The sequence below is a fragment of the Amblyomma americanum genome, chromosome 9 (assembly GCF_052857255.1).
Source record: "Amblyomma americanum isolate KBUSLIRL-KWMA chromosome 9, ASM5285725v1, whole genome shotgun sequence".
NCBI lineage: Eukaryota > Metazoa > Arthropoda > Arachnida > Ixodida > Ixodidae > Amblyomma > Amblyomma americanum.
Genome location: NC_135505.1, coordinates 148677372 through 148691740, shown reverse-complemented (window position 1 = coordinate 148691740; position 14369 = coordinate 148677372). Strand labels below are relative to the sequence as shown.

The 14369-nt window shown below is 49.4% G+C and overlaps 1 protein-coding gene across 1 annotated transcript; it reads right to left on the bottom strand.

Moving 5' to 3' along the window:
* Window positions 1-1009: 1009 nt before the first annotated feature.
* On the bottom strand, window positions 1010-10080 carry LOC144105734 (uncharacterized). Its single transcript, XM_077638840.1, has 7 exons — window positions 9819-10080; window positions 7129-7391; window positions 5885-6150; window positions 5308-5563; window positions 3960-4028; window positions 2716-2805; window positions 1010-1259 (listed from the first exon to the last, which is right to left on the bottom strand). Exons 1-7 carry the CDS (start codon window positions 10051-10053, stop codon window positions 1158-1160), a joined length of 1281 nt encoding a protein of 426 aa, XP_077494966.1. The 5' UTR covers window positions 10054-10080; the 3' UTR covers window positions 1010-1157.
* Between the last annotated feature and the right edge of the window lie 4289 nt (window positions 10081-14369).

Sequence of the window (14369 nt, the reverse complement as noted above, 5' to 3'; positions counted from 1 at the left end):
CCTTCGGAGTCCTCATACGTATGGCTTCCGGGGCAGTGGTGCAGGAGTCAAGAGATGCGCCACCGCCCTGCGATAGCAGGTGCTGCTAGCGATGGGACTTGTGCGAGCCAGGTCGCTCCCCCCTAGCAACCTGTCACAACCCATCATGAATTTAACTGCCACGTGCCACGGCGTGCAGTTTGCTCAGAATCCGGTGAGCAGGGGTTCACTCCTAGGGCTTCACTTTCTCCATGACATGTCCCCTCTAATGCTGAAGCATTCAAAAGGTTTCCGGATTTTACAGTGATCGAGTTCAGTGCTACGTTCTTCTGAAGCGCATGCCTGGATGTCACTATTGATTTTATAGGGAATTATAGCATAGCTAGAGGTACGAGTGTCTTCGCTATGCCGAAGCTAGAGGGCACTCGTCTGCACAAAGTTACAAGTTGTTAAAAGGAAGGGCGCGGTAGCAGTAGCGGACACCTGGACCATGCATGCCGTGAATGAAAGGGTTAAGGAAGGGGTGAAAGTGGCAGAGAAAAAATGCTGGTAATGTCTGCTCTAGCTACCGCTGAATGTCCAGAGCTACGGAACAAGCGTAAATGACGTCAATTTTTCCGCTCTCCCAGAATGCAAACAAGTGATGGCCATATCCCATGCGCATACAGGCCTCTCGCATTCAGGTACGGGAACAGAAGTTATTCGAAACCGTTGAGTAGCGCGTAAAACTCCAGACTTGTTATGTGCTCAATCATCAGCAGGTGCCTCCGGCTTAGATTGTAGCGGCGCTGATGAAGACGAAGCTCGGAGCGCGACCTGGCTCGCGCAACACAGAACGCTTTCGGCGACCAGCCTGGCCAGCAACGTCGACAGCCCGCTCTGCCGGCTCACCAGCCGCCGCTACCGGGACCTCCAATAAATGTGGATCACCCACCACAAGATCACAACGCATAGGGGGAGAAAACTTTTGTTCCTCCGTGTTCACTCTTATTCCTTTGCAGCAAGCAACGGCTTATGTTCACCTTCCGTCGTGTATCTTTATTCGACTCAAAGCATGTTGGTGTGAGTAACCACAATGTGCTGGCTTGTTTTCTCGCAGAAAGCAGCCAGCCTTGCATCTTCTTGTCGTCCACGGAGAGCTCCGTCAGACGCAGTGGCCAAGTTTGGGGACGTTCCGCTCATGCTGCAGTGACGTTGGTGCAATGTTCGAGAGATCCCCTGAGGTAGCTCTCGTTCGTCTGAACCAAGACGACCGTATACGTGATGACAGCACCCATTATCTGAAAGAGTGAGAAGCAGAACATGTTATAAGAGGAGCTACGAATTCGCATTTACACCTGCGAAGGCAGTCGGCGCCTCCAGTAACTCTCCAAAGTAGCTGCAACATCCTCGACACCGTTTTTGTACACAAGACTGGTTGGCGCACTCTCCGATCGCCATAACCAACACCACCACCACGGTGCTATTCAAGGTGCAAGTACACGCGCGATCATTTTGAATATCTGGCTCTAGGCTCTAAAGCTTGATACTTTCGCAGAGGCCAATAGTGTAAACGGCAACACCTCCACTGTCTCACGTGACCGAGAGCAGGAAGAAATTGAATGGGATTGATTTTGAGCGAAGATAAGGTTCTGGGCAAATGGGCTAAGAAAAGCCTCGCGCAAAGGTTCGTTGTGCCTTTTTTTAAAAAAGCATGAAATGCTTTTAGGATATGCGGTAAGCGCACCACGGGTGTCCTTGGCGCCTTAACGAAGGGAGGAAACACGGAGCCGACAGTGCTGCCGCCAGAGCAGCGCATGCGTCATAAATAGCGTCTCCAGTGGACGGACAAAGTCAGCGCGCGGAGCGACTGTTCTACAGCCGTATCGGCACACGTGCAGTGTCTGCCGTGCGTGTTTTTGAGGGACTCTGGTGTTGCGTAATCCGGGCACCCGCGGGCGAATCGTCTCTAGGTTAGGTGTTGGCACTCAGGCACTCTTTCTTGTGAGCAGCCATATGGCGCCATCCATCGGCGCGGCGCAGAACCAAGGGCGACGGAAAGCAGCTCCTGAATATTGCACTCTGCCGGCTGAGCGACGCTGCGGAAGGATGGTTGTGTCTGGCCGATACGAGACCTTTCCTTGCGACCAGGTCCAGTCTATAATGTGTTATGCCGGTACTTCAAAGCATTTCATGCTTACGTCAGCCCTCCATCACGAGATAGAGTGCATTTTTGTCTGCATGCATAATAAATCGCTTCCACAGAACTTCGCGGAGGATAAATGGCGCGAGTGTAGCGCCCTCGAATCGAAAGTCATACGGCTTCATTCTCAATACTTGCAAGAACAGGTGCACTAACAAATCCGACAGATTAAGAAACAAACTGAGAGCAATTCGCTGTCTCCCCTTCCTGGGCTCCGTGTCATGTCAGGCCTCTTTCTTGTGGGAAGCAGGTTCATTCGACCGATTTGCTAGTTTGCCAGAATGTCGATAATAGTGAACTAAATTCATTATGAGGCTGAAAATTCAGCTACATCAGTGCGAGCATTCAGGTGTGCAACATTGCGACGTATAAAGGAAACGGTCATAGCTCTTCTTGCAATAGCTCTCCATTCAGTCACGAGCGCTCTGCAAAACCACGTTCCCCGAAAAATCCAAGCGAAATGAATACAGGCTTCTTAAATTCCTCGTCCTCCTCCTTCTCAGCCATACTTTCAAGCGCATTACGAAGCGGAAGCAGCCGCATGTGACACTTACGTCAGCGAAAGTGGACAGGTCGACCACGAAGAAGCCACAACCAGTGAACTTGAGGTCGTCGTGTTTGATGCTGTTCAGCATCATCCGGAGCTGCAAGTGATAACGCACAGTAACAAAGGCTGGTGAAAAGCTAATATCCGAATACTTCCGAACGGGTTGTGCTGAATGCAGCCGCGAAAACTGTGTCCGCGAAGCGACTCATGCGTTACCGTTTTTTTTTTTTTCACCGTACCCGAGCAAGGAATTTCTCTTGCACCGAAATGAAAAGCAACAGAAACGAACAACGACACACGATATTTGAGTCACTTTCTTTTGCCAAGGGCTTCAACTGAAAGAAAATAACGGCGCAGAAATTGAAAAAAAGAGAGAAGTGGAAGCTATAATACACTATGTTAAGCACTACATCACGTACAGCACATTTGAATATGTATGAAACTTATGTTTCATAACACCGTGCCATGTCGGCGTGGGAGGTATTACTGAGAAAATACCGCCATTGTGGCGAAGTCACTCTGCATGCGATCGCATTTACTTTGTTAGTCTCAGCGCCGTCTCAGCGCGCATGCGCAGCAGACGACGCCGCTGCACTCAACGTTACTACTGGCTGCGCCGTCGGCCACAGACTCCCAGTAGTCCTTGCGAAAGTGCGTGAGTTCCGGTACATTTTCCGGCGTGCAGCTCGGATAGCGAGGGCCTCTCCTGAGTTTTCCTTCCTCCGTGGCACTACCGCTAAAAATTTAGGGCATCAAGGTCACATGAACTATGAGACAATGCAGCTGGTACCGTCACCTCCACTTCTCCCTTGATTACGCCATGGAGATTGGCGTAAGTACCTGATAACCACTCTTTTGCGTTGACCAATCAGGGCTAGCGACCCTGAGAGATCGTTTTCGCGTGCCCTTGCGACAAACGCACGGGCGGGGGAAGGTTGTTCGCCTCGCAATAAAACCGCAGATTGCTTAACCCTCTAATTTTTGCTTCACTATTTCAAATTATTTGCATTTCAACAGGAACCAGAACATTCACTTCGGCAGTATCTTTTTTTTTTCTTGCTAGTGTGCCAGTAGCAACGCTTCTATGGTTAGTTTTTAACCCGTCTGCGCAAAAGTTACGCACCCATAATTTTTGGGATGACTATCAAGGTTAAATGTACAGATATATTCTCTTTCAGCCTCTAAATCCATGTTACATGGCTTCCCCATACGGAGACTGCGCAAATTATCCACAAGCAACGGTAAATGCACCTGTGCCAAGAGGTCGTCAGAGTAGTCTGCCATTGAGATCCCTTGAACAGCGCTCCGCAGCTCGATTACCTGAAAAAAAAAAAATAACAACATTACTGATTTGCAAGTATCCGTCACAGGTATGACTGGAGGTGCCGCTGGTATCAACACCTGGGGACCAAAACTTTTGTCCTTGAGCGCATTAGCCTCGCTTCCTTTCCTCACGTGGATGAAATAAAATTTTTTAGGACGGTTGTCGCCGTGTAACGCGAGATTCAGCGACGGCTGTTTGCGATGGTGAATAAAGTGTTGTTTATCCAACACTATCTGTGTCCTCTGATGTAGTGCGTGCGACGTCAGTGTTCCGTCACTGGTGATGTCACTGCATTCGGACCACTCAGCGCGGCGAGTTGCAGTGCCGTCATGCTCGACGCCACTCCATGCAGACCAGTCAGCGTAGTACGCTGCACTTGCCTCTTTCCCTCCCCCTCCCCTTTCCTCCTCGCGCTACGTCGAGTTATGCCAAAGCCGACGCCGCAGAACAGTGGAAAAGTACCCCCAACATCTCTACTGATCCGGAGTTCCCGGGTTCGAACCCGACCGCGGCGGCTGCGTCTTTATGGAGGAAAAACGCTAAGGCGCCCGTGTGCTGTCCGATGTCAGTGCACGTTAAAGATCCCCAGGTGGTCGAAATTATTCCGGAGCCCTCCACTAAGGCACCTCTTCTTCCTTTCTTCTTTCACTCCCTCCTTTATCCCTTCCCTTACGGCGCGGTTCAGGTGTGCAACGATATATGAGACAGATACTGCGCCATTTCCTTTCCCCAAAAACCAATTAGAAAAAACATCTCTCGCTGTAGAACCCATTTCTGTCACTAGATGTCGCAAATTGTCGGCTTTCGCCAAAGTTCTCAATTGAAAGCAGAGCTCGCAGTGATAGCGGCCTGCCTTTGCTAATGCGTGGCTCAAGCTACAATCCTCAGGGGTGGAGCTTGCGATGTGCCGCGTGGACGAAAGACCAATGGCAGGCCTTACTACTGAGCTCCGACCCGTCGACCCAGCTACAACTCGTCCTACTGGCCGAAGCCGCCGCCGAGAGTCAAGACCTTTCGGCCTGAAGGAGCTATACACCGCAGCGGACACGGGACAGAGAAAGACGACGACACAGGTCTTTCTCTTTCCCGTGTCCTTCATGTCCCACCAACTGGCCTACACATCTACCCTCCTAAGTTACCTTTCGGCCGTCGTCTAGGCGGGTAGGCTACCCTTTTTCTGTTGGACAATAAAAGTTTTCCTGTCCTAACCTACACTCTAAACAGAAGGGAGCAAAAACGGAGTAAGCTGTCCTTTTTACAGGCGTATTTACTCACGGCTCCCTTGATCCGGTGCGCCGTGACGGTGGGCAGCAGGATGCTGAGCCAGTGCAGCGACCCGAAGAAGAAGAAGAAGAGGCGGACGCGGAACTGCAGCTCCGGGATGATGGTGTAGTAGGCGGCGGCGCACAGGATGGCCACGCTGTAGGCGTACGCGAACAGCAGGCTGGGCCCCAGCAGCGAACTGGCCAGGTCCACGCAGCTCTTGAGCAGCGCCAGCTGGACCCGCATGTGGTCCACCAGCAGAACCTTCCTAGGAGCCCAGAGACCCCAACACTCACACCTCCGCACTTTCCCATTCCTCTGCCCATTCCACACTTTTGGTCCCTTCCCTAATTACGACTTGGCTGAGGTGTCCCAGAGTGTCTCAGCACTATCCTTCCTCCCACATTCTCTCCGCTGGCCGCTACAATGCTCTAAAGAATGAATTTTGCTTATACATGTGGCGCAGAAGTCTTTATGAATGGCAAATTTGTTTTTGCTTTTTTAAGTTTGACTTGCTCTTGGCGATTAATCCCCGGACAAAGCTCCTAAGTGAGGCAGCCGCTTTACCAACTCAGGTGTTAAGATGCACCTGCTCTCCGGGGTGCTCCGCGAACGGAGGCACTGGTCCAGGTTCCTGTAGATGCAGCCCAGGTAGAGCACGATGGCCCTCGCGACGTACATGAGCAGCAGCCGCGTGCTTAGGCACATGAACGACAGGTACGCCACGCCCAGGACCCCGTTGCTGATGGCCAGCTTCATCAAGGGCGGCTCCATCTCGTGACCTTCTTCCAACAGCAGCGCTGTGCCGAAGGCTGAGTAGACATTGAGCCCCACGTTCAGGACGATCACGACAGCCTGGAATTGAAAAGAAGGTTGCAGTACTGGCCTACACAGCAACAGAAGGTAAGGTCAAAGACGCAAGGTAAGTAAAGGTTATGGTATAGAACGATGCCGCTCTCGTGTGCCTCTCTGTTTCGCCTTATCTTCACCCAAATAATCAATGGTCCAACTAGACCAGAAACGCGTCCTCTTAGGCGTTGATGTTCTTGATCAAGCTTTGATCAATCTTCAGTTACCTTCATCAACTTGTTCGCGGTGTCAAAACACAAAACGCCAAGCTAGTCCTTGTGAGAGCAGGTCACCTCAGCTGAGCCGTAAACTACAAGGCAGCGGTAGTTCGAAGCTCTTAAGCCACTTTGTTCGTGGCCGTTCAGAATGGCGACGTTGGCTGGAATACAATGTAAGATACTATGGGGCTACCAAAGCAGCATCGAGCTTGCTACTCTGCACCTGCGGAAGCGGAGACGTCAGACATAGCTGAAACGAAGGACGGCTCAACGGACGCACAAGAGGCACGTCATCCCATCGGGTCTTAAAAGCCCAGCGGTGCCTGCAGTGCCGGGAATAATTATTAGCAACCTGTAGACCCACCAGTGATACTATTAGTGAAAGCGATTACGGTTTCTCCGTTCTCATTTCGTGGGACCGACGCCGATGGTTCTGCTTAACTGGACGTTCTTCAGCCTCTCTCTCTCTCTCTTACTATGCTTCGTGGTTATTTCCCAAGCGACGACTCCACCGTCGCATGCCGTAAACAAAAATTTACGCGATCGCCTGCCGACCGCTCTCCTCCAGCTCCTTCTCTTCACAGCCAAGATCCGGTTTCTTCAATAATAGAAAGAACAGCGCAAATGTGAAGCGCACGTTGGTAGGATTGAGCGCCGGTGTTGTCGGTGTAACCGGCGTAACTTCACTTCAACTAGTCCGCCAAAAAGCCCTACTGGACCCCAAGAATGTCTCAGTGCTCGCAGAGAAAGGAGATTTGGACTGCACCTGGAAGGCCAACAGGGTCCATGCGAAGCGCACCGTCTGCCGCTGCACGTAGGGCGGCACGGCGGTGTGCAGCTCGATGAGGCCGCAGATGCGCAGCAGCTCGACAAACTTGGGCGCCTGCAGCAGCAGCAGCACGTTGTTGAGGCCAGCCTCCACGTTCAGGGCCGACAGGAACGCGACGAAGATGGTCTTGTTGAGGCGGTCGGAGTCCTTCATGCTTTGCTTGTGCCGCTCCGTGTGCACGAATATGGCCACTCCGATGGCTGCGCTCCGCGAATGCCCCACTCATGTAGGCACCGTTAGGAAGTAAGCTGGCTTTGCTACACACCACACCGGTACAGAAACACACGAGATTACCTAATTAAAATTCTGTGTTGGCAACGCGATACAGCATTCGAAGCTTTTGATGCCTTCAACAGAAGTGACTTGTGAGACCCAGGTTGCTCCTCTCGATCAGTGCGGAGAAGGCGCTCCCGCAAGCCTCCGTTCACACAGATACTTTATCGGGAGGTTGTCTACATATTCTGCGCGTAGGCCTGCTGTTGCCTGAGCTATTTTCTTCTTTGTCATTAATCTACATCACCTCACTACCTACCACCTGCCACGGTTGGCAAGTGGAGGCTTCGCCCAGACGAACCTGGTTTGGCGATGTCACCTCCCTTCAGCCAATAGTATTTTTGTGGTCTCGTGACGTCACTTCCCGCCAGCCAGTAAGCTAATTTTATGACAGACTTCGCAGGACAACGCCGGACGCAGCGTTTTTTTTTTCTCCAATAAGGCTATAATGCTATCGCATTAAAACCAAATCAGCTCCGCAGCCGCATAACTTGTCGGCTTTTGTGGAGGCAAGTGTACTCAGCGCTTACCCAGCCAAACAGCATACAGCTATTGGGAAATTACTCGAAAGCCTAATTGATTTCGTGTCATTACCCCTTTGCTCTCACGCACCGGAAGTTCCACTGTAGAAACCGTTCAGTGAAATAACCATTGTTTTAGCACAGCAGAATATAGCACGAGACATGGGTGGGCAATCTTGACATACGAGCTGGGAGCGCCAAGAACAAACCAACGAAAGGTACCGGACAACAGCTTACTCTGCCAATCAAACAAGATTATGGCGAAACCTGCTCCCCTAATGCTGGCGAGCACAGGCGGCCAACGCAAGCTAACGCGACACGCTCTTGGGTGCACATCGTTTCCCTCTGCTGCGCTATCTGCTGCTGTGCCATGCGTACCGTCTTTGCCAAAATTAACCAAGCAATGGGGCTTGCTTCTCAGCTCTATTGTCGAGCCTTTACTAAAGGCCTAAAAACCAAAAAGGCCTCGAAAAGTAAGGGCAAGCTATCTCCTTACCTTACGCAGATTTAGGGCTTAAGAGGTGCCCATTAGTGCTCATACAGCCTTTGTCAGAGATTTCGTTCGGCACCACGTTGTGTGCAGCGTTATATATGCATCGCCAGTGTTCCTAATGTCTTGAACGTAGAAAAGACTTTCCTCCTGGTCCTTTCGAAGCTTAGAAGTTTGACGAGTGCAACAAGAGCCCTGATAGATGGCTCAGAGAGACAGTGGGGGCTGCTCTATTGAATTTTCCCTTTTAGTAAAAATCGATTCTAATTATATGCTTTAGCACAGGCTCTAGGATCGGCGCCCGAAAACTGTCGACCCGCTGCGGTTCACTTGCGAAATGGACCCGCATAGTGGCGACACCTGCATTTCGATTTTCGACCTTTTCTATACACAGGGCGTCCAGGCTAACTTTAGCCAAGGGTTAAAAAAGAAGATATTTGAGGTAGGCCAGGGAAACCATTTGCAAACACCTACCAACCGGCTTGCGCATCATAGGCAATTTTTTGTTTTGCAATTAATTAATGAGCAATTAAGACAATTTTTCTAAATGCGTAAATATTGCCTTTAGGCAGCAAATGTGAATAGCAAAGCTGAAGAGCACTTTCAGAAACCCAATTTTTTTTTTTGCGATAAAGAAAGCCTCGCGTGTATCTTTTTTTTTTTTTTTCCGAGCTCCAAAGAAAGCCAGCGAAATACAAAAAATCACTTGACTAGCGCATTCGCGCGCCACGAATGTGCTGCTCTCAATCCTGGCTTGAGTGAACGAACTCAGCTGCTGGCATGGCGCGACGACCCGATTGCTCCGGCAAGCCGATGTGTCGACGGTGGTTGCGACGCCCGCGCGAGCCAGTCTGCAAGCGTGACGGTGCAACCACCGTCGACATACTGGCCTGCCGGAGCGGTGGGATCGTTGCGCCATGCCAGCAGCTAATTTCGTTCACTCAAGCCAGGATTGAGAGCAGCACAATCGTGGCGCGGGAATGCGCTAGTCACGTGGATTTTTTTTGTATTTCGTGGGCTTTCTTTGGAGCTCGGAAAAAAAAGATACACGTGAGGCTTTCTTTATCGCAAAAAAAAAAATAGAATTGGGTTTCTGAAGTTGCTCTCCAACTTTGCTATTCACATCTGCTGTCTAAACTCAATACTTACGCATTTAGAAAAATTATCTTAATTACTACTTAATTAATAGCAATACCAAAAATTGCCTAGAAGCGCAAGCCATTTTTAACCGTTGGCTAAAGTTAGCCTGGACACCATGTATAAAAGTAGCGTCTTTAGCAAAGCCGTCGGCTTGTTCCTTCTTCAGAAAGGCTGCGGCGTGCGCGCAATAGCCGGCTCCTCACTCAAGTGGTAGCACCAGATGCAGACCGGGTACAGCAGGTACAGGCTGGCCCTCCTGGCGCGCACGTGCTCGTGGTCGGCGGAGGCGAGGTTCTCCAGGAAGCAGCAGCCCATCAGCCGATGCACGCGGCCGACGATGCGGAAGCCCGCGTAGAACGGGTGGCACTCGTTCCGCAACAAGTGCGCGAGCTTCTTGCTGGGGCTCCTCTGGGCGGCGACGGGCACCACGCGGGACATCTCCCCTGCCTGCGTGGTCTACACAGGGGCGTCAGGACTGGTTACCTGGGCTTCTGGTCTTTGGTGACGAACGAAAACAGCCCAAGCAAACGCGGACACGGAAGTGGAACAGTCACCGCAAGCTCCACCACCCGGCTATGCCGCAAGATTGTTCCACAACGAAATCTTCCCAATGAAAGCCGGTGCTTGTGATGGCTGTTTCCCTTCAGTGTCCGTGCTTGTTTGGGCTGCATCATTACAGAGGGGCACTGCAATGGGCGGCAACCACCCACAGGGTCATTACAGTCGGGTCACATATCATCATCGCCCGACGAACATGAAACAAACCCGCACTACTTGTGGTTAATCCAAAAGAAAGTCAGTACTCATTTATTTAATAAAACGACTGCAGGAATCTAACACGCCCAAGCAGGGGAGGTCACTACGATACAAAGGAATGTGTACAACAAAAGGAAACAAAAGCATTCGAATAGTTGATTGGCAATTAAAACAAAAAGTAAAGCACAGCAAAGCACAACACACTACAGTGGTTCGAAGAGGCAAATTAGTTTAAACAGAAAAAAAAGTCATTTTTGTGTACAGGAACGGCATTCCTGCAATTTTCATTCAACCTAGGGACTTAAGCCATCACGAAAGCTGCATTTGTAGCAAGGGGATTAAAGAATTAACTCATTCACGAACAAACTATATGGCCCTACAGAAGGAAAGATAGAGGATACTGACGAAGGCGGGTAGCATTTAACTTTGTTCTGTTCTGTTCTTGAGTTGTAACTCGATACAATCGCATTCTTCTCATCGGGTCATTCATTTTCTCATTTGTGCAAATGAAAAGGGTGTTGCGCTCACCTGTTATAGCTCCTCTCCTCAAGGAATGACCCGTTTTGTTGGCAACATTCGTGAAACAAGGTTGACTTTTCAAAAACTTCGTAATTTCGGAAAAGATAGATAGATTGTTGCCAGGAAGAAAGAAAAGGAAAGTGCACAGGCCTGCTCACTGGCTCTAGCCGAGCCACAATCGCTACCTCGTGCAGATAGCAGGAGAGTTGAAAGATGGGATAGAAAGACAGGATAGTAAAGACGCGCTAAAGGCAAGGCCGATCCCGGAAGTAGTGCAATACCGGGCCAACCGGTGGCGAGAGTGAAGCATCCTTCAAACTCTCCACCACATTTTCAAAAATAAGTCCAATTGGACCGGTAGCAGATACTCTACGGGGTCCGGAGATTTATATAATTTCGAAAAAGCGGTTTATTCTTGTGCTGTGCGATGTCAGCGCACGTTAAAGATCCCCAGGTGGTCAAAATTATTCCGGAGCCCTCCACTACGGCACTTCTTTCTTTCTTCAATCCCTCCTTTATCCCTTCCCTTACAAAATTATTCCGGAGCCCTCCACTACGGCACTTCTTTCTTTCTTCAATCCCTCCTTTATCCCTTCCTTTACGGCGCGGTTCAGGTGTCCAACGATATATGATACAGATACTGCGCCATTTCCTTCCCCCCCCCCCCAAAAAAAACCGATTAATTCTCTCAAATGCGTTCGCGGTAAAAGAAGCGCACACATGGATGAATGGAAAATACGGGCTGATTGGGCTCGCGTACCCCCACTCGTACCTCCGTTAGAGCTCCGGTGTCTACACGTCTCCCCAGATCAACTAGCCCAGCAGTATTCATTGAGTAAGCTCTTATCGTGTGCTATAAGGAGTGACGAAAATTTAAAATTTAAGGAAATTTCTCAACGTGAAGCAGCTTTCAGTCAAGGGAGTAATTATTAACATCCGTCTGAGAGCAGAGCGATCTGTTGAAGAAAAATCTCGGAAAGAAATTCGTCGCCGGACCACGACTAATTTTTTTCTTCAAAAGATTCTGAAACAGCTATCTAGCTTTCTTCGGGGCTGTATGGCTGATAGATGCTAATGAGTAAATACTTGATTGAAAAACAAGTGTTACTGTTTACTGTACTCTGCAGTAATAAAACAAAACATCCCACTCATCGTATCAAAAATTTCAATATAAGTGGGGGATCAAGCTTATCTCTTGGCAATTAAGCTTGCGCATTATCTGCACACTGACTTCTATTTTCTCTCCAATGCTTTCTGTTTACTTTTCTGGACCTTCTCACTCAATTTTTATGAAGGACTTCTCTTATGACGACAGTGTTAAAAACAGTTCTACTCTCAGCGGCCGGTGACCTTCTTAATGTATTGTATTTTGACGTGCCTTGAATTACCACGTAGAGGTATTGGCAGGTTGGTGCGACATGCTCTGAGAGGAATGGCGTGGGAGGGAGAGACGTGGCCGAAAGAAACACACACAAACTCAGTCAAATTTCAAGTTCTTCGCAGAATTTAGCGCCATTAAGGAATTTCGAAACAGGTTCTATTTCATCGCTCTATCGATCAAATGTCATAAAAAATATGCCAGTCAACTAACGGATAAGCACCGAATAAAGTGCGCCTTTCCGCGCCTAGTTTGGCTGGCACATTTTCGGGACCGATCCCCAATAGTCAGGTGAACCGTTACATGCGAAGAGATACTTCCTATACAGGTGTAAAATGAAGGTACTAGGAAAGAAAACAACCATGAAGAAAAACGCTGCTCGACTGCAGCTTGACTACGCTGAAACCCCTTGTGAAGTAGCCTTAACATAATGCGCGCTCTTTAAAGTTATATTGAGAAACCTTCACTGTCACTTTAAAATGAACATACAACGAAGGGCCAAAAGAAATCTCAAGTAAAAATACTATAGACACTCGCTGTTTCAATAAAACTACTTGTAATAAATCTTTACAAAATCTTATTCAAGCGACAGGCGGTTGACACATGTTTCTGGTAGGTATAGCCAGGATGCCAATATCCTGTTTATGTAGCTGATTCCACGAGGCAGGACACATGTGTTAAACTCTTCCTACTGCGTTAAAAGCGTGTGATGCGATGCGCTGACTGGTACCTGGAAGGAATAGTAGCATGTAGCTGCCCTTTGAAGTTAACTACATCTCCGCTCTGCCTAGAGTACAGAAAGATCAAAGGCGCGTAATAATTGTAACCCTAGACTTCCCCTACGTTTATGCAACGTTTTGTGTCAATAAATGCGGTCCCTTTGAGAGAGAAACTCCAAAATGTGCGGCAAAGGCCGCATGCTGTAATCACCAAAATTGCGAAATAATCATTCAAACTAAGTTATTTTGTTCGTAAGAAACCAGTTAGACTGCTACGGATGTAAGAGCTATACGATGAGAACATTCTAGGTCAGCAATCCGCAGCAAAGTACGGCACCTCAATTAGGGCACAGTTGTCTATAGCGACACACTCGGGTCTCACCAGCTGTTCCGCGCGTCCTTTGAGGCCAAGGTCCAAGATTCTGACGGCCGAAGGCTTATGCTACGCCGCACACAACTTCGCCACCACTGCTCTCGCCACTCACCCGTAAGCAGAATCAGACGACAGCAACGTGCTCCATTCTGCTAGGCAGACTTTCAAACGCCGTCGTTGAAATATCGAGAAATACGCAGTCGCTGCGTAAAACAAGGCTCACGGTTCGACACACACCCCTCCCTTTCCGTTGGGGATATCGAACGGGTCTCGCATTCCCTAAAGCAGAGGCGTGCCTGAATGCAGCCGGACTTCATCGATTAGTGCAGGTGCGATTATTCCGCCTGACGCGCGGCACGCCCGTTTCTAATTCATTTCCATCCGGCCTCGAGTATTGTTCTGGGGTGCAACGATGAGATAGACAGCTCCTTCGTCACAGAAGAGAGCGGAAACGACTCCATTGTGTCCATTCGGGCTGCATATTAATGAGGGCCCGCGTTTTTGCGTACTTTGTGCTCTCTCTGCGTGCGGCAGAAAGAGAAAAGGGAAACCGTGGAGGAAGACAGCCAATTAATCACAGCTGCCAGGAAAAGGTGCCCCGTTGCTACGAAGCCGCTGTGTCGATATTATAGAAGCGTTCAGCTCGTGCACTATAACCCCACAACCAATCACCACTCTTACTATCAGGCACACAGCCAGCTTTTTTTTTTTTTCCAGGAGGGGCTCACCATAATTTCTTGAATCGGGGAGGGGGGTGAATTTTATTTATGGTCAACACTCATTCATTATTAAAAACCCTTTAAGAACGCCCGTAAATGACCGTAAAGCGCCTATTGTGTCGGTGTTCGGCTTTCAATGCATACTTTTCTTTAAGAGTCTAAGGGTGCGAGTCACAGACACCACAAACCACCCATAAGGGTGTAGGATGGTTTACATTGCCCTGTCGATGCCACTGGCGTAGAGACAATCCAAACTCACACATTATGCGTCAGCAACGCTGTGGGACATG